At 41.6% G+C, this 21,270-nt stretch overlaps 1 protein-coding gene across 6 annotated transcripts in view; it reads right to left on the bottom strand.

Moving 5' to 3' along the window:
* LRRFIP1 (LRR binding FLII interacting protein 1) overlaps window positions 1-21,270 on the bottom strand; it is a 216,694-nt gene that overhangs the window by 44,372 nt on the left and 151,052 nt on the right. For 2 of the 6 annotated variants that reach the window (XM_030579405.1, XM_030579401.1), the window contains exons 8-10: window positions 20,338-20,382; window positions 13,121-13,183; window positions 5,555-5,620 (exon numbers count right to left, since the gene is read on the bottom strand). The exons of the other annotated variants lie outside the window; for them this stretch is intronic. In XM_030579405.1, coding sequence (XP_030435265.1) covers window positions 5,555-5,620; window positions 13,121-13,183; window positions 20,338-20,382 — 174 coding nt within the window. The remainder of the gene's footprint in view (window positions 1-5,554; window positions 5,621-13,120; window positions 13,184-20,337; window positions 20,383-21,270) is intronic. 6 annotated transcript variants of the gene reach the window in all.

Raw genomic sequence — 21,270 nt, 5'->3', positions numbered from 1 at the left:
GAAGAGTCAGAACACTGCCATTTCAGGTTAGTTAAAAACGGGGGACATGCAGCTGTGAAAGAACAAAAGAGGAGGTTGAAGTTGAAGAGCAGATACCTACTTTAGACAAAAGGTCAGCATAAGCAATTGGTACATCAGATGGACTGAGTAAAAAGGTTTTGGTTTAACTCTTACACCATGTGGAGCAGAGAGATGTTTGTACTTAATATTTTACTTGAAAGTTGAAGATGTCGATCAGATATTCCTTCCATTTCTGTATGTATGGAGTGATTCCATTCTATTACTTCATTAGCAGACCTTATCTCCTAGCTCTGTTCAGTCCTGTGATGCTTTGGGGGTTCACCCAGACTAGTAAGGGGCTTGGTCAGCCCCTGCCCTGTAACCTTCGGTGCCTTCAAGCTGTGCAGCTTTGCTTGAGAGCCCTGATACCAGCAGTATGCCTACAGCACAATGGTCTCACCCTGAGCTCTGACCAGCCCACTTATTCCTTGCAGGATGACTCCAATAACCTTCTAGACATGAGTCTCCCCAAAACCATCTCCCCTGCAGCGTTGAGTCCCTTTTACTGCTCACTCACAGAGGGCTAACAAGTTGTTGGTTGTACTGGCTCTTTGGAGGCAGTGAACATGGTGTTACCTCTGTGAGCGCCTAGTAAGAGGACTTGGATGCTGCAAGTGAGAATGTTTTGGGGCACCTCAGGTCCAGATGGATTGTTGGGGATGCCCTGCAAGGAGTAACTGGCCTGGTGGAAACGCAGGGTGAGACCACTGTACTGTGAGGATGCTGCTGGTGCCCGGGCTCTCAGCTTCACAGCCTAAAGGTAACCAAGGCAAGAGAACCCCTTTTTGGTCTGGGTGAAACCCCAAAGTGTCACAAGCCCCTCACCCTCTTCTGCAATACTGTGCAGTTACAAAATGAACACTTGCTCAATACCCAAAGCAAGAAACCTCTGTGGTTGATAAGAGCTTCTTCTTGATTGGATGCAGATACTATGGTAAGAACTGTATCTCTCCTATAGACTGAGAGCATCACCCCTTTGGCCTCCATCTCCTGCAGATTCTAGTCTTTCCGAAGAGCAGGTTTCTACAGAGCAAGATATAATTGACAGTGCTGACTTGTGGCCGACAGGTTTAGGCCAAAATAGTCAGAGACATGATTGTGTTAGTCATCACACTGACGGGCTGGAATCCGGTGAAAGTGGAGAATGCAACAGTATAAAATAAGGAAGGAGTTTTACCCATTACAAAATCAGAATTGAAATCTCCTTTGGACTTGAATTTCTGAATTCCCCCCTCCCCCACACACACACTTGACACATACTTCCACAGCAGCAATCAGACACCCTATTGCACTGCACAATATTTTTACACACATGAATTGTCAGGTGTATATAAAGAAGATTTCAGCATATTTATAACACACTTGAGCAAAAAAAAAAGTGCTCTTTATGCTCATTTCTTGTGACACTGTTTCTGTCACTACTGTCTCAAAGACAACTGTGAATGTAATTTTTCAGAAATGCAATTTTGATTGTTAAAAAAGCAGGAACTGAAATACACAGAGCATGTCCTGTTTATTGTGTCCTTCAATGATCAAAAAACTTTATGACTCATGGCATTTCAAATGCTGTTGGAGACAAGACTCACTTTTTGTTGACTGCCTTGTCAATGAATTCCTATAATCAAAGATGTCATCCGAAATGCAGATTTCTGAACAGTAATATCAGTGATGGGTGTGAGACAGTATGATTTTGTAATAATATTGGTGGTTATTTTGTAAATAAGACTATTTCTGGAATAAAGTGCTGACAATTTAAGCTTTAAATTTGACCTTCTAAACAACTATTGGAATCTGAAGAGGAATGACCTTGATACTAAATGTAGTTTATTTCCCTTAAAATCATTTCTGAAAACAGACAACACTAAAATATACCAACTTCCGTAACTCAGTTGGGCCAGTAGAGAAGCCATCCTCAACTCCTCAGCTACCGAGAGAACTGACAAGATTGAGTATCCTCAAGGTGAACAGGCCAGTGGAAGCTTGTCTACTTTGTTTTACAGGTGGGTAGCAATGAAATTTCTAGTGGGGGGGTGTTGTTTTCCCCTTGGGTGGATGTTTGATTTTTGGGGGAAGTTGTGTGTGTTTTTTTTTGCTTTGTTTTTTTAAACAAGACAAGAATTGAAGCTTACGTAGGAAAAAAACTTTCAAGACTAGGACAAAAAGGTCCTTTCTGCAACAGAGCCATAAGCTTAACAACTGTGACTTCAAGACAGTGCACTGGCAGCAGATAACAGCCATAAAGCTATGGAAAAAGGAGATAGTGACAAAGCTTCATGCATGTCGACTATTGAACTTTGTTTCAGAAAAGTCAGAGCAAATACCCAAGGATTCCATTCCCTTAAGAAACCTGTTAGATGAGTCTTGCTCCATCACTGCTACTAAAAATATAAGTTAAGTAAAACAAAAATGTAAGAAATTATTCTTGAAATATATTATGGGGAAAATGTAACTGCTCATACCAGTCTAATAGTGAACTATTGTTTCTCAGCTACCTCGTTTCTGTTTGGTCCTCTCCTTGCTTTAGCATTTATAACCAGGGATAAAGCTGCTCTTTATATGTAAGAATCTGGTGGGAAAGCAATTTGTAAAATGTCACTAGCAAAAGAAAAAGACAGATTGCTGAGTTAAGTACCCAGTGGTCAGTAATTTGGGGGTGTGCAAGGAAAGACGAACTACATACCACTTTGTCCTACACATTCTCTCAGTGTGTCTGGCTAGTGAGGATGAAGACTCCAACATCCTTCAGAAAATGCTTCTTGGCAACAAGTGCCCAAATGTCTCCTCCAGATATGAGCAAAGCTATAAACTTCACGGCCATGAGCATAACTGTGTCCATGCAAAGCTGTAAACAAGATATTCCTCTGGAGGCAAGGGTGAAAATCACTGAAAGGACTTACTGGTATGCAGGACCGGGGTTCTCAGCAGGGGGTGGGGCCTCTACTAGAAGGGGCGGGGGTTTTAAATCTCCAGGGCCTTTAAATAGCAATTTAAATTTGGCGGTGATTTAAAGGGCTCTGGCTGAGGCAGCAGTGGCTGGGAGCCCTGGGCCTTTTAAATCACCAGCGGAGCCCATGGTAGCGGTAACTGCAGCTGCTGCTGGAAGTCCATGGCCCTTTAAATCACTGCCACAGTCCCGGGGCTCCCGGCCGCCACCGCTACCCCAGGGCTCCGGCAGTGTGGCTCTGGTGGCAATTTAAAGAGCCCAGGGCTCTGGCTGCTGCCAGCCTGGGGAAGCTGCCCCCTGCCAGTATGGTCAGCTGTGTACCGATTCTCGCCAGTACGCCATATGGGACCATACTGGCTTACTTTCACCTCTGTCTGGAGGCAAGGGCCATATATTTTAACTGTCTTGTGATTACAAAGCACCATGCTACACTAGAACTGGAGAGATTGTATTATTCACCAGTATGCAGAATCTGTGGCACAGCAGAGAGGAGAAGAGAATGATACTATGGACACTAGTGTCTTTGCACAACAACATCCTTAGGCTTAGCAGAATCTTTTTTTAATAATTTCCTTGGCTAATATCCATGTTTATTTTAATCTATTTAAATGTTCACAGTTGAGAGAAATTATGGGGGTCCAGACAATTATTTAACGACTGCAGACATTGAGTTATAAAAAGTTAAAGCTTTATAACCATTAAAACAAACTGTCAATACCATGGGTCAAAATATACAAAATAAACTCTAGTAAGTTCTCATGCAGCATTTTTCTTATTTTGTCTATCTGTAAATTTCAATCATCAATGGAAATATTTTTGCACCTGTGTGGTCGGTGAAATTGAATTTACTGACATTTACTGATAAAAATCTAATCTTTCCAAGTCTAAACATTCTCCATTCAAAACGCTATGCTCCATGTCTCCATGAGATGGAGAAATAGCTCTCAGAACCCACTGTAAATGAGTGTTTTGCCCAAATTAAGACTGCAGGATACGATCCTTTGAGATATTTATCTAAATGACACACACCTCCACCCACCAAACACGACTGCACTGTGCAGATGGCAAATCCATTGGATTACAGGCTGTTGGAACCTATCAATGGATGTTGTAACAGAGCAAAATGAAAACAAGAGAAGACCTGTGATGCAAATTAATTTCAAGAACAGAATAATATTGATAAAATGTACAGTTCTATTAGCAAGTCATATTTTGATTGCAACAGAATGTCATGTACTGGTAGAAGATAAAGTGAAAATATCAGCTGAATTAGCTTTACAGAGACAATTTTCATTTATTTTTCTAAGTTAAGAACAGGACAACACTTCTAATGCATAAGAGCACATTAGAATATTTATTTTTTACTAATTACTGGTGAAAAATAATGCAAAAAGTTTAAGACTTTCACAAGGGAAGCACTGAACAATTAAGATCTCTATTTTCATTTTCAAAGCAGGTACAATGGCAGTATAAGTTTCCTCACACTGCCCCACCAAAATGGCTCTAAATCTTACATGGGGACACTGCCTGAGAGGAGAAGGGGTGTCCTTATCTTTAGCCTGTGTTTTGCAATTGACATTAAGAGTGTTAAGAGTAATGGTGATATTTGTAAGCTGTCCACTAGTTAATGGACTAAGCCCTACCCATCCCCTAGCTCATTTAAATAAGCCAGTGAACCTCCATTAAATGCTAATAAATTGTCATTTCTGATCAGAGTCAAATTTAAATGGGTAGAAGCATCTCCCATAAATGATTCCTTGAGCTCCCCAGTCTCACCCTAGCAAGTATTATAGACTATCCTCCTCCTAAGTCACCTGGTAAATACCATGTTATAAAAGGATGCAAGGAGTAGGGGAGATAGCTTGAGCATTAGTCTGCTAAACCCAGGGTTGAGAGTTCATTCCTTGAGGGGGCCATTTAGGTATCTGGGGCAAAAATCTGTCTGGGGATTGGGTCCTGTGTTGAGCAAGGGGTTGAATTTGATGACCTCCTGAGTTCCCTTCCAACCCTGATATTCTATGATTCTATGAACCCCAAACCATGACTAAGTCACAAGTCTGCACACGCTCTAAGTGAAAACATAGTAGCATGGGGGTACTAAATTTTTAAGCTATCTGAAGTCAGGTTATTTAAAAGTGAAATGGAGCCCCAGGGAAGAAGGGGGATCTTACATAAATGTGGTTTTGCAGCTGATGTTTTGAATTTTCTTAACAGCAAATAAATTCAAAGGCAGAGCTAAGATTCCTTTCACCAGAAAGAGAAACCCCTTACACTGTGTCATATTGAAACAATTAGGTGATACCCCTGCACAGTGTAGTATGACAATTGCAGGTAGGACACTTATTATTTGTCTCCAGTGGATCTACATGGAGGGAACTGTGTAGAGGTGATGCTCCCAGTCTTGTTTACATAATTCTCCACCATCAGCTACCTGGCCAGTAATCTTATACTGCCCATTGATACAAATAAAGCTATGCTCTAATAAAGCAGGTTATCATAGCACAAAACACTGAAGACAGGCCCAGCAGAAAAATGCAGAAAACATCTTACAGCACGAGAACTAGAGGCACTATATCGATGATTCCCACTGTAAATGCTCTCATCATACAGAGATGCCTACAATTAAAAAACAGAGTCAGCACAAAACTGATAGACTTTGGTTTCGTTTCTAATCTGGAACATTACAAGATAGCAAGGTGCAGGACAAACGAGAGGAGGAAGGGAGGGCAGAGGAGAATGAACAAAGGTGCAGAAACAACAGGGGCATTTCCTGTAAAATGCCGTATGGCATGCAAGTAGAATGAACCTGTCAATTCTTAGCTCCAGTGAGCTGTGAAACACTAAAGAACACGTGCAGAATTAAAATGAGAAATTAAAAAGTCATTAGAAACTTCACACATTCATGCATTCTTAACAGTTCTTTTTCGAACTATCAACTTTAAAATTACCTATAAAGTGACAACATCAATTCTTATAATTTTAGTGGTGCAACACCAAATATTTCTAGGTTGGGACAGGGTAAGGAAAAGAGAAAAGTGGATTCCTGGTAAATTTAACTGAAAGAGATATTAGTTACTACATTAATAGGAAGCTGTTGGTGGGGAAGCAAGTTCTAAACCACTACCACATGGTTCCATTTTAGAACACCAATGTCTGGCTTAGTTATGTGGCTCAGAAAATGCAGATTAGGGTTTCCTATCACCATTATAAAGACTTGAGAATGACGTTAAACTGAGTGTGCAGCTAACACAGGAGAACGGTGGGAATGTATTCTGCAAGAAACATTACACTGTATATTTTATTTTCAAACAAGACAAATTTTTGCCACTTTGTATAGGTCAAGATTGATGTTGCCTCTTTCTAGTCCATATTTCAGTGTCCTACGTCATACACCAAAATGAAGACAGAAATGTCTTACTCCAATTAGAAATCTACAGAAGTGTTACAGATCCATAAGCAACAGTTGCAGAATTCCAATGGGAGTAAAATGTAGGACCAGCAAAACAGAGTTGACAGATGCACCAGGGGCATATGTGCATTCCATTCAAATGGATCAGATACTAAAAATGACAATACAGTACAATATAAATAAACTGGACCAACAAGGTAGTCTTGACAAACTGCAAAGGCAAAAGACAATATGTGCATGGGTGAGTGCACAGCTTCTGCATTTGTGGTTAAAATGACAAAGCATAACAAACCCTGTAACTTCTGGCAGGCAGAACATCACTGTACAGCAAGGAGGGCTGGGGAAGACAAGCACAAACCTTTTTTATATAAAAATGGATAACAGCAAAAAGTGTTTATATTGGGATTAATCATCCTGGTCGGATGTATTCATGCTATTAAAATTCATATGCTATAATGCAAGGAAGCTGAGTGTACAGATATTGTACACAATATTATGCATCAACCATCTGTGCTTAGAAACCTGAAAGTTCAAGTCCAAACAAAGACTAAGTATAAAGTAGACATATGCATGTTTCCTACAGGAAGGGAGGATATCAGAGTGTGCAGAAGCAAAACCAAATAACTTATTTTAGTCACTAATCCTCTCCTACTGTCTAAGAGAGGGACCTATATGTAAGGCTGCGATTTTTGATTTTGTCACAGAGGTCACGGAAGTCACAGAATCCATGCCTTCCAAAGACCTCCACGACTTCAGCACGCAGGTGGCTGGGAGCTGCAGGGTCATCTCAGGCGTCAAGGGGACCCCGCTGCCCCTGACCATTGTGTGGGACCCCACAGCTCCAAGTGGAGGGGAAAGGAGGACCCTGAGGCTCTGCGCCCCCATGCACTGTGGGGGCCCCCGGAGCTCCCAGCCAGCCCTCACAGCTACTGAGCGGCTCCCCATTTTGTCATAGATATTTTTAGTAAAAGTCAGGAACAGGTCACGGGCTTCTGTGAATTTTTCTTTATTGCCCGTGACCTGTCCCTGACTTTTGCTAAAAATATCCATGACAAAATCTTAGCCTTGCCTATATGTACAGCAGTCAGAAGGAGAGCTTATGACCATTCTGGTTTCAATCAAAGCCAGCAATTCAGAAACATAAGTAACTCTGGTACAATAACCACAGAGACAGGAAAATTATGAGGGTAGATTTTTAAAATACTCCAGATAGTTTTGAACTGTCTGTGACCATTTTATTATTGAACAGAAAGCAACAAAATATAATTATTCAGACACAGGATGGACAATTCTGCATACATTATAAGACTGGATACCATAAAATAAAAGCAACAGCAAGGTACATTCACAAAAGACTTTACTGTTAGTAATGCACATTCCCAGGAGGTGAGAGTTAAGTTCAGAGTGCACATACAGCAAAAATACACAAGGCACAATATGGATACATTAACCAAACCCTCACCCAGCCAGCCACACTACTTTGCCTGCATATAGAGAGACAATTCAACCTCCAAGAGGATTTCAAGGCCTTATGTTTAGTGATTTTCTTGCACTAGTATAAAAATCATTTGTCTTGTAAATTACAAAGAGTGGGAAAGGGGGAGGGTTGCAGCTTCATCTCACGTGCCAACAGGAAATAGACTGGCAAGGTGAGCAGAGGAGTGGTCTCAGCTAAGATAAACTACTACTATTTAATAGGGATTTTGCAGTCTTCTCCAAGACAAAATTTATGACAACTGTCAAAAGCAAAATAAAACAATTACAGGAAAAGGAGAGGCACAGATCAACATCATGACCTGTCTTAAACAGATCTCTGTTTCCTATTCCAGACATAAATTTAAAAAATGTACAAAGAAAATGCATAACAAAAACACAAGACCTAGACACTCCTGGCAACCAGACCGACAAGAGAGTCATTACTTCACTCCAAGGTCCTATCATTATTTGTGTGAATACAGGAGGTTGTATTGTCCACGTGAACTCAAAACAAAAAAAGTCAAGGTTAGAGGGAAACAGACAGTGACAGACCCTATTTCCATTTCGGGAAGAAGGTTGGGATTTGGAAGTAAAGTCACTGTTGCGAAGACCAAGATCACAGTAGTAGGAACCCTGTATCAGCAGGAAGAAAAACCTGAGAACTCTGCATAATGTGAATGACTTGTCAAATTCTGTATTAATTCCTTTAAATTAGGATAGCGGTTCTCAAACTTCATTGCACCGTGACCCCCTTCTGACAACAAACATTACTACACGACCTTAAGAGTGGGGAATGAAGCCTGAGCCCGCCCAAGCCCTGCTGCCCTGGGCAGGGGGCCAACCCTGAAAAGCTTTAGTCCTGGGGCAGGGCAGGGCAGGGAGGTCTGTAACCTGAGCCCTACCATCCAGGGCTGAAGCTCTCAGCTTTCAGCTCCAGCCCAGGGGGGTCTTTTGTTTTGGCCCCGAGAGTTAAGCTGACCTAGCCCCCAGAGTAGAACACACTAAGTCGACAGAAAAATCTTTCAATTGACCTAACTACCATCTCACACAGAGGTGGAGTACCTACACCAATAGGTGAACCTCTCCCATTGGCACAGGATGCGTCTACACTGAAGCACTACAGTGGTGCAGCTGTGGCATTTCAAGTATAGACAAGCCTTCAGGCATGTAAGCACTTAGACACTTGAAAATTTGACCTCACGTGAAAGAACATATTACTCTCATCCACTATATCCTCCAGTTTAATGCTTAAAAGCTCTGAAGTCTAGTTGAAAAATGTAAGAATACCATTTCTCACAGTGTCTTGTCCTTGTGCAGTGGAATTACCAATGTATACAAAACAGTAGAGGCACCTCTCATTTAGCTATCATAAATAGATCGCATGTCAGATTTTTAGAACAAATATCAGTAACAAACAAGCTGCACAATTTTGTGCACCACTGATTGAAATCTGCCAGCAACAGCTTTTCCTAGAATTATTTTTCCATAGCTTCAGACTTGGGAGTCAGAGTAAAGTGAAGGGGAATGGGGGAGATGTAGGAGAGAAGAGAAGGGATTGCATTCTTCAGCTTGGAATTCTTATTAAGATGAAAGTGAGTTTTTATAAAGATAAAATTATTCGCTTTTTCTAAATTTAGGCTGGATTAGCAGCACCTCTAACCTTCCCTGCTGAAAAGGGGAGACCCTGACAGCCACAGAATGTGGAATAGAGAACCAAGATCAGCTGCAACAAACCAGGTTTAACAAAAGGCCTGTTTCTACTCAGTTAAACAAGAAACCTACTAAAACTAGGAAGCAAAAACCTGCCCAACTCTAACCTCAAAGAGTTATTTGGAAAGCTGGGTGCTCTACAATATAGAGCAAAAAATGCAGGGTGTCAAAAGACCACCTGAGTGGCCTGGGGAGCATCCAGAGTGCAAGAGGCCAAGCCTTTTTCCTGATATGCCATAGCTAACATAAGCAGGGAACAACGCACTGTCAGACAAGGTGTGACAATGAGAGGCACGAAAAAAGAAGAGCAGGACTAAGCCACTCAAATGAAATATCTTCTGTTTGTAAAAGACAGTTACCTTTTCCATACCTGGTGTTCTTCGAGATGTGTTGCTCAAGTCTATTCCACAGAAGGTGTGCGTGCTCATCACGTGCATGGTGCCGGAAATTTTTCCCCTAGCAGTAGCTGTAGGGCGGGAGTGCCCCCCGTGACCCCTGCGTGACACTGTATAAAGGGAGCTGCATGCTCCCACCACCCTCAGTTCCTTCATGCCTGACAACTCCAACAGAGGGGAAGGAGGGCGGGATGTGGAACAGACATGAGCAACACATCTCGAAGAACACCAGTTATGGAAAAGATAACTGTCTTTTCTTCGAGTGATTGCTCATGTATATTCCACAGTAGGTGATTCCAAGCTATATCTGTTGGAGGTAGGTAGGAGTTCACAAGTTCCCAGGATGGAGGACGGCCCTGCCGAACCTGAAGTCATCCCTGGATTGGGACACGATTGCATAATGCGAGGTGAACGTGTGAACCGAAGACCACGTGGCAGCCCTACAAATGTCCTGGACGGGAACATGGGCCATGAAGGCAGCTGATGAGCCCTACACCCAGGTCGAGTGTGCCCTCACAATGGGCAGCGGGGGAACACCCGCCAACTCATAACAGGACCGGATGCACGAAGTGATCCGGATGGAAAGCCTCTGGGTGGAGATCAGCTGGCACCTCGCATGCTCAGCCGAGGCAATGAACAGTTACACTTGCTGGAGGATTCTCTGCACCTTGAAGTCTTTAAACCATGATTTGAGGACTTCAATAGCTCAGACATAGAATAGAGGTTTATTACAGGAGTGGGCGGGTGAGATTCTGTTGCCTGCATTGTGCAGGTCAGACTAGATTACCATAATGGTCCCTTCTGATCTTAAAGTCTATGACTCTATGACTTCCTGAATGGCTTAGTCCATTGAAGGTAGAAAACCAAGGCTCACCAAACATCGAGTGTGTGGAGGTGGTGCTCCTCACTGTGAGGCCTGGGGCAGAGGACCGGTAGAAAAATGTCCTGACCCATGTGGTATGCGACCACCACCTTAGGGAGGAATGCGGGGTGTTGGCGGAGCTGGACCTTGTCCTTGTGAAAGACCAAGTAAGGGGGTTTGGAGGTCAGGGTCCTGAGCTCCAAGGCTCATCTAGCCGACATGATAGCAACCAGGAAGGCCACCTTCAACGAGAAGTGAGACCAGGAGCACGTGACCAACAATTCAAACAGAGGTCCTGTGAGACGAGCTAAGACCAGTTTTAAGACCCACTGTGGAACCAGGGATCTAGAGTATGGGAAGAGGCTTTCCAGGCCTTTAAGGAACCGGCCAGTCATAGTATGGGAGAACACCATGTGCCCTTGCACCGGCGGATGGAAGGCTGATATGGCCGCCAGCTGCACCATGACTGATGAGGGCGCTAGGCCCTGGGCCCTCAGGTGGAGATAACCAAGGATAAGCTAGATAGGGACGGACACCGGGAAGACACCCTGGTCCGCTGCCCACTTAGAGAATTGTGACCACTTAGCCCAGTAAGCGCCACAAGTGGAGAGCCGTCTACTTTCAAGGAGGACGTGATGAACCTGTTCTGAGCACGCCCTCTCCTCTCCCCCTAACCACTGAGCAGCCACGCTGTGAGATGGAGAGCTGCTAGACTGGGATAGAGGAGGTGGGCTTGGTCCTGAGAGAGCAGGTCCAAGGAGAATGGCAACAGCCATGACGTAGCTACCGCCAGGCTCATGAGGGTCCCATACTAGTACTGCCTGGGCCACGCCGGGGCATCAGGAGGACCCAATCAGGAGCCTTGTCTGACTTTATCTTTTCCAAGACTCTGCTGATTAGAGGGAATGGGGGAAAGGCGTCGAGAAGCCTGCCTGACCAGCACAGGAGAAAGGCATTGGAGATAGCGGCCCTCACCAGAGTTCTGTAGGCCACCTACAAACAAGGGTATAATACAGTTGCTTACCCAATGGGCTGTTTACTTAAGAGGACAGTTCTATATGCATACAAAACCACTGCAACTAGTCTCATAGTAAAGAGTGACATTATATTGACCCCTTCAAAGCCTTTCTATAATGCAAGTCTCAAAAATGAGACACAGGTATGAACAAAAGAGAGGATGTTTGTTCCTAGAAAACTATTCCTCTTTCTTCTCTTCCCCACCCCAAAGGTCCTGTGTTACAACCCCCTTCCTCCTCAAGATACTTCAGTCAAGATACATGATGCTCTAGTCTCAGTAATAAATCACTTTTCAGTTATACCCATCTTTAAAGCTTCCTCACAAACCTTCACTAATTCGCACACTGTCACTATGAGATAGATAAGTATTACTCCCAATTTTTACAAAGGAGGGAGCTGAAGTTAAGTGACTTGTTCAATGTCAGAGGTAGTATGACATGAAGAGGACATATGCTTTGTTTTCAATACTGTTCAGACCTCTAACACTGGAAAATATAGGCAGCTCAAAGGACAAATCACTAGATAGGGAGATGTTTGTGTCATTGGATAAATCTTTATCTTCTAGAAAAAGCTTAAATCCATCTCTTCCCAATTTAACTACAATTCTTCTGATAAGATAGCTAAAAAGGTTTTCATGAGACAGGGTTTGGGAGCTCTCAGATGAGCTTAGTTATAGCTGGGAAACAAATTACTTTCATACCCACTGAGATTTCAAAATCAGCACATCTAGTGATATCACAATAGCTATGATCCATGTTTTAATGGTTCACTGTTTTGTGATTCACAGATGTGATTTCAAAATATGAAATTAAATATCACTACAACTCTATACCACATATTACATGTTGCAATTAAAAATGTGATTTTAGAAATATAGTTGTAATATTGGTGTACTTATTACATTAATAAGCAAAGAACTTCAGCCTGTTCTAGGTTATTCCTTTATCCTTACTGCTTTCCTGTTTGCCACCTTTACTCCTCCTCCCCAAATAATTATGCGGCTAGCAAAACAGATGGAGTAATGTTGGAGGTTGTGTTTATTATGCTTTATAAAGACAGCTCAACAATGTTACTGTTCCCCTAAACCTTACTCTCCCTTCAAACAGTGATTAATCTGAATTACTGTTAGTACTGAAGACATCAAGGAGTGAAGAACGGGATTGTAATCATGCACTACATAAAAAACTCCATGCTACAAACTCTGCAGTTTCCACAGAAATCATTTTAATATTTAAATAGAAACCAACCGACTTCTCCTCCCTGGATGACTTCTTTGTAGATCTTCTGCTCTCCCCGCTGTAGTTGGAGCTCTAGAGTATGTCATTAAAGAACAAGAACATCATTTATCAGAGATGCTGGCACAAGTGAAAAGAGCAACAAGTCCTCGGAAAAGGCTGTACGATGTTTCCTTTTGTCGAACAGTTCAGCAAGACTGGCAATATTTTAACTATTTAGACGACAAAAAATGTCCTTGTTCGTGTTGCCTTTGTATTGCAATTTCAGCTAATTGCTGCAAATTTAAGGCAGACATAATGTACTCAGCTACAGTTTATTGCAACTGTATCTTCAATGTTATGTTTTTTCCATTGAGACTTGCCGCATATCTCCACATAGTTCATTGTCTTAAGTTCTGATCACTGTATGCCCCTTACGCATATAATAGGTGTAGCTACATGAAATCTACTGAACTTACTTGTTTCATTCTCTATGCTCCACATGTAACAGCTAAATACACAAAAAGTGTAAAGGCTACAGGAAAAAAATAAGTTTACAATGGGGAATTAAAACAAATGCTGGCTTCTGCAAAATGCTTAAGTATATGCTCAACTTTAAGTATGTAAGTAGTCCCAATGAATGCTACAGGGTTATTCACATGCTTGGAGTTAAGCATGTACTTAAATGCTTTGCTTAATTGGATCTTAAAGCAGTTTTATGGTCTCCCTGTAAATATAAGGCTTTTAGTTTGCATGATGTTTATTGAATCCAATTTCTTTAAAGAGAAGCAAATTCTAGTGGTCTGGAGATCAGCTTGCTACAGCATCATTGTTGGCCTTCATGGTTTTTCCCTTATCCTGTGTTTACCACCATGAAGGGAATAATTTACAGAATACTATATTAAAGGGGAAGCTGGACAAAGATTCCATATTAATGGTCTAGAGCAGGGATCTCAAACTCAAATCACCACATGAGGACTAGTACATTGGCCCGAGGGCTGCATCAATGACACCTTTTCATACAGAGATACGAAAGCCCCCCTCCCTTTTGCCCCCAACCCCGCCCCCATTCCAACTCCTTCCCCAAAGTCCCCACCCCAACTCCACTCCCTCCCTGCCCCTACTCCAACCCCTTCCCCAAATCCCCGGCCCTGCCCCGACTCTCCTCTGCCTCCTCCCCAAGCCCGAGACTCCCCGTTCTTCCCCCCTCCCTCCTGGAGAGCACTGGCAGCAGGAAGCGCCTGGAGGTAGGCAGAGGAGCGGAGACGTGGCGCGCTGGGGGCGAAGGGAGCTTGGCAGGTTGCAGCAAATAACTCCACGGGTTGCATGTTTGAGACCCCTGGTTTAGAGAACTTGTTCTGAAACTGCAATCCGCTGAACACAAGTGATCCATACATGGACAATGTGGCTTAATGATTAAATTAATTTTTTCTGACTTAATCGTGCAACTGTACTGTTTAATATAGTTTTTCTACTTTTAATAAGCAGCAGCACATTCACATGGTTATAATGCAGCTGTGGTGACGCACAGAATGGACCTGCATCTCAAATGGTCCCTTGCAAGACTTCGTCCTATGTTAGTCTTGGGGTTTTAAAAATGTTTACATTGGGGGAACTTATAAAAATGAACTGACTGTACAGATTCAATTAGATATTTCATCCCCATATTCCAATGGCAAGCAAATCTCTATAAAGAATGCATGATCCAACCCAAGCTAGATTTCCACTTTCAAAATATTTTTCTCCATAACTTGACTTTTTTTTTTAACCCAATTAGTTTCGAAAACTATATTCTGGCCTCCAAATCCTACTTGAATTTCTCAGGCCCAGTCTTTTTCCTTCCCAATCATGGCCTCTTAGAATCATAAAATCACAGAAGATTAGGGCTGGAAGAGACCTCAGGAGATCATCTAGTCCAACCCCTTGCTCCAAGCAGGACCAACCCCAACTAAATTATCCCAGCCAAGGCTTTGTCAAGCGGGGCCTTAAAAATCTCTGAGGATGGAGAGTCCACCTCCTTAGGTAACCCATTCCAGTGCTTCACCACCCTCCGAGTGAAATAGTTTTTCCCTAATATCCAACTTACTGCTCCTTGTTCTGTTAACTGCCACCATTGAGAACCACCTAGCTCCATTCTCTTTGGAATCCCCCTTCCGGTAGTTGAAGGCTGCTATCAAATCCTCCCTGACTCTTCTCGTCTGCAGACTAAATAAATCCAGTTCCCACAGCCTCTCCTCATAAGTCATGTGCCCTAGCCCCCTAATCATTTTATTTGCCCTCTGCTGGCCTCTCTCCAATTTGACCATATCCTTACTGTGGTGGGGGGCCCAAAAATGGATGCAATACTCCAGATGTGACCTCAACAGGGCCGAATAGAGGGGAATAATCACTTCCCTCAATCTGCTGGCAATGCAGCCCAACATGCCGTTAGCCTTCTTGGCAACAAGGGCACACTGTTGACTCATATCCAGCTTCTTCTCCACTGTAATCCCGAGGTCCTTTTGTGCAAAAGTGCCACTTCGCTAGTTGGTCCCCCGCCTGTAGCAGTACATGGGATTCTTCCATCCTAAGTGCAGGACTCTGCACTTTTCCTTGTTGAACCTCATCAGATTTCTTTTGGCACAATCCTCCAATTTGTCTAGGTCACTCTAGACCCTATTCCTACCCTCCAGTGTATCTACTCCTCCCCCCCAGCTTGCTGATCTTGCTGAGGGTGCAATTCATCCCATCGTCTAGATCATTAATGAAGATGTTCCACAAAACCAGCCCCTGGACTGACTCCGGGGCACTCTTCCTGATACCAGCTGCCAACGAAACATCAAGCCGTTGATCGCTACCCATTGAGCCTGATGATCTAGCCAGCATTCTACCCATCCAATCCATATTACTTTAACTTGCTGGCAAAATACTGTGGGAGACCGAATCAAAAGCTTTGCTAAAGTCAAGGTATCAAGGTATATCACATCCACCGCTTTCCCCATATCCACAGACCCAGTTATCTCATCATAGAAAGCAATCAGGTTGGTCAGGCATGACTTGCTCTTGGTGAATCTTGTGGTTTACTTTTTTTTTTTTTTAATGGACTTGGCTGTGCCTCTGCAGAAAAGCAGATGCCTAGTGAACTGCTTCAGTTTTAATATGGAAGTCAGGGGGAAGAGCTTTCCAAAGCAGGGACCAAAAGAAGAGAATCTGCTATTCTGCTTTAGGAAAAGCCCTCAGTAAAGGAGACAGTTAATTTCTGGAAAAGCTTCCTTTTAATTCCATGAACTTGAGTGACAGATTTTTTAGAAATTCTCTAGTAACCCTGCTAGATTTTCTACCCTGGGATGATCCATACATCTCTTCATCATAACCATTGGTCTGTCATGAGAGAAAAATGAGAGAAAAAAACCATAAATGAAACCAAAAGAAGTCTCAGGAAAAGTCATCATTTATGCAGAGCTAAGACATAGATGGTGCTTTTTCCACAAGTACATCAGGGACAGTTACTGTGATTCCCCAGGGACCATCATGACTTCAGACAGCTCATAGAATATTTGACAGTTTTGTCTGCCAGCAATACCTGTAACTCAGCGAAAGATGTCCCTGTTTTCACCTCAAATTTTTGTAAAAATAGTACAGCAACAGAATGTATTTAAAGTCTCAGTCTTTTCAGACTCCTTGGGAAGTGAAAAGCGATGATTTCACTTCACTCTACTGAAGGAAAAGGGAAAATAATTTCCTTGCTTACTTAAGCTCTTCATTTCACATTGGTATTTAAGGTTAAATACACTAATGTAGCTTTCTAAACATAAATTATACTGCACGTCTTGCATTTGGTTTCCCTCATTTTTATTTACATCATGCATCTATCCAGACATGACCATCTGCCACATCCCAGGATGCTACACAGCTCTTCAGATATTGAAATATCAGAATCTGCCCCAAACCTCCTGGATTCACCTCTCTCTAAGCTCCAACATCACATGTCTCAGCAATCTTCCCTCTTGACATGGATATGGTTCTCTCCAGGACCCAAACTTTAGTCTACTACGTCACAGAACGCAGGGCTAGTCCTATTTTTAATATGCAGACACTATGAAATGTGTACTGTCATCTGCTAGCCAAGATCACCTGTGCTAATGGCCATTAAAATTGCAGTCTCCCTGATAGTTCTACTACTTGAAAAGCATTATGAGGTCCTATTATAAAACCCAGAAAGCTAACAGTCCCTAAAAATTTTTGCAGTAGTGTAGTCCTGTTTGTCACAGATGAGAGAAACAGAAGGTGGGTGAGAATATATTTTATTGGCCCTACTTCTGGTGGTTGAAGGTAGCTTTTGAGCTACACAGAACTCAAAAACCCCAGACCTGAAGAAGACTGAAGAGCTGTCTGTAGCTCAAAAGCTTGTACACCTTCCACCAACAGAAGTCGGTCCAATAAAAGACATTATGGTACCTCACCCACCTTGTCTCTCTCAATCCCTAAAATTGTCATTGATAGGTTTTATTTTTATTACAAATATCCTCTATTTTTAATGCATCACTAAAAGGAACATCAGACAAACCAATCTGAATCTGTTTTCAAACAAAATGCAACTGCATACTGACTGTAGACTTGTATGCCAAATTACAGACTGAAGCAAATTAAAATGATAAACCCCCTCAAAAACAGAATTGGTAATAAGAGCCTTTAATAAATCTATTCCAATATGCACCAGTGCCTAAACATTTACATTCATCTAGCAGGATTAACGATTGAATTTCTAATCACAAACTACACACGTCAGACAGTTCCCTGGCAACATATATGTTGCATATTCTCTCCGATAAATGTATGCAAAAAAACCGAAAATGCTTCTTTCAAAGTACAATGAAATTTAACAAAATCAATAAGAAACTCACTTTTAATCAGACTATTTTCTATATCAGCATTGAAATAAAAATCCATTAGTTAGCACACTAGTGCTGTTAATAGTTAATTGAATTTATACAGTACAGTGGATGAGGATATTACTGTAGCAATTGCTGAGGCTATTTTATTTTTGGAGTAATCATGGATTTCCTAGAAAATGTGACCATTTGCTGTGAACAAAACCTTTGAAGTGTTCCTGATTTCGGTTGGCCTTTCTACTTGAGTATGCACAGAGAAAAACCTGATTAACGTGGATGTGATTAGGGTCTTCATACTACACAGACTTATGCACATGCTTAACTTTAGACTGCATAATGAGAGATTAACAATATCCTGTAAATTTGTGAACAAACCTTATGGAATTACGATGAACTTTTTTGAAATAAATTAAACTTTACTGAATTAGGGTTAATACCTTGGGGTACGTGGTACTAAAAATGCAATTGTGTACATGTTGTGGCACTCTCTATCAGGGACAGGGATGCTAATGAATTTCTTCCTTTATCAACCATAGAAGCCATCCTCCTGGAGAGGTGCGCATGTACTAGTTCAGATTGGATTTGCCAGGGACCAACTGAGCAAGAAATGATTTTTGGATAAATAGTTTAGTTTTAAAGTAATCCAGGCCCTTCTTCCTGATGCTGCAAATGGACAGGACCTCTGGTGCATGGAGGGCCACAATACTTAGGGAAGGACTTGGCCTACTGAGGCCTCATAAGACCACGTGCCTGTTCTGATCTGAAGCTGTAATGAACTTGTAACCACAATGACTCCCTTAGAGTTAGGTTGACCAAGTATCCTGATTTTATAGGGACAGTCCCGATATATAGGACTTTGTCTTATACAGGCACCTGTTACCCTCCCATCCCCTGTCCCAATTTTTCACACTTGCTATCTGGTCACCCTACCCAGAGTGGAGGGTTGAAGGACTGCTCCTGCCAGAATCCATGTTAGGGTTCGGACTCTGGTAAGCTTATAAACATCTGTGTAAAGTTCTTCGTTTTTTAAAATATTTTCTCTGTAGTGCTTTTACCTAAGAATAAAGTAGGCTTGCTTAAAAAGAACTGTGTGGTTATTTATATCTGCAGCAGTCACTCTTATCTGTCTCTGAAGAGGCAGCAAACAGGTCTGTTTAGGCACCGTGGGAAATACACAGTGATGGCAGGGAACTCAGCAGCCTGTGAATACCCTGATCAGAAAGGAGAGATATACAGCTCTCCACCCAGAAAGGCAACAGCTGAAACATGAGGGTTGGTGCTCTTGCTGAACCACTGAGGGGAAATGCAGGGACAGTTGCCCTGAACTGTCGCATTCATCATGAGAGTTACTATGAACAAAGTTGTGGCAGACAGACAAAATGAGTAAATATTCGTCACATTTCCACCTCCAGGGTATTTACTGTATTATTTGGCAACATATTCTGTACTAAATGCAATATTCCAATTGATGACAAAAGAAAGCCTATATGTACAGGCCATATAGAAGTTACATAAAGATTGATTTTGCAATAACCTTCTCTAAGAAAAAACAGGTGATTGAAATGTTTTTGGCATGAAATCAATGCAGCAAGAAAAGTAGTCCCTAGTTGGTGCAGGCATTTACATCTGATAACCTCCTCCCCAGTTTGCAAACATTGCTTAAATTACACTTATGAGTTTCTCATTACATTAAGCAAAACCAAGTCTGCTTTCCTACCTGGAAGCAAACTAACTCTATTCTCCTTAGTAAAAGTTTCAGAAGTCAGTTCTGTGGATGTTTATGGGGGACATTGTTTTTTAAACACAGACTATACTCTGAGTTTTGAAAATTGTCCAGTGTAAAGCACCAATGTGTTAAAAAATAGCCTGTAAAAATTGTTTTACTTGATGAATCAGTCCTAGAATCTTAAAGCATTGTTCAATTATTAGCTACTTACATGTGCTTGTTAAATTGAATGTTGACCCATTACATTTACGGGTTTGCTACTTTAAATGACATTCTCCTTCCTCCTGCCTCATGGAAAAAAATACCACCATAGTTACAGTCACACTAGCTGCTACCATCTTTTCCCTACATCTTTCTACTGACTAATGCAATATATATAGACTCAAAGTATCTTGAAAAAAATCTTCTAAGCAGTATTGCTGTATGATCACTTGGGCTGAACTGCATTTTGTAATAAGCAATTGATACCTAGTGCCTTTTATGCACCCACAACCACAAAGAGCTACAATATATTCTTGGCATTAGGTTGATTTCTCAGTACAAATGAAAACTATTTGGCCCAATCTGGCCATAACCCTATGGCCAACATTTTTGCAAGTTCTCTCCACTCTCATCATAACCCTCTCAGAGGAAAACAATCTCTAAATACATACTGCTTTGAAGTTCTTCTTTTTGGTCCTCTCATTCTCTAATCCAGCCTGTAGTAAAAGTAAGAATACTCGGTGAAAAGATCAATGAATTCTTGTATTTCTATCTTCCCCCTGTCCTACATGCAGATCTACATGCAAAAACCAAGTCTTGTATTCCTACAAATCTATAGAGCATGATTCAATGTACACATTCAGTGATATAGAAAACAGAATCACACCAGATTCAAATTGCTAGTTTATAATTTTAAATGATTAAAGAATGATAACCATGCAGTTAATATTAATAGCTACAGTTAAAACTATTCATGCCTGCTAGATTAAATCAATGAATAGAGCCCTCTACCATATATACGTATACATCAATATAGCCATGCAAAAACTAGGCATAGTAAGTGTTAGAACTGTATCTGAATATAGGACACTGACCAAGGAAATAGAATATGTTGGGTGAACGAATTCTTAATTTGAAATAGGGGTTGGGAATGCAGAAAAGGAGAGAAATCCACAGCTTTCAATGAAATTGGCTGAAAGAGCTTGTTTTCAAGTTCTCATATGGAGGCCTGAAGCACTAATTCACAACAGCCAGCTAGAGAGAGGTAGAAATGACCCTCAGTTCAAATAAAGAACTGCTCTTCATTCAGCAACTTTTAAAAAAAAGATCTTCTTATACTTTGCATTTTGTGGAGGCACAGCAAGACCCTATCCTCTGTCACAATAGACTCACAAGGAAGTAGTATTAACGTTGTGTGATCTAAACCCAGATTTAAGTATCCCAATCTTACGGTCCTTTTTTTACTTTCTGCAATAAGTATATATACACACATACTGTAACTGTGAATGTTGATTTTATCTTCACAAGCAAAGATAAAGCTATTCAGACATAGTATATATACTGTACTGCAGATTTATTCATCTTCTGATTCCCAGAACAGATCT

The sequence above is a fragment of the Gopherus evgoodei genome, chromosome 11 (genome assembly GCF_007399415.2).
Source record: "Gopherus evgoodei ecotype Sinaloan lineage chromosome 11, rGopEvg1_v1.p, whole genome shotgun sequence".
In the NCBI taxonomy this organism is placed as follows: domain Eukaryota; kingdom Metazoa; phylum Chordata; order Testudines; family Testudinidae; genus Gopherus; species Gopherus evgoodei.
This window is presented reverse-complemented; position numbering and strand designations above follow the sequence as displayed.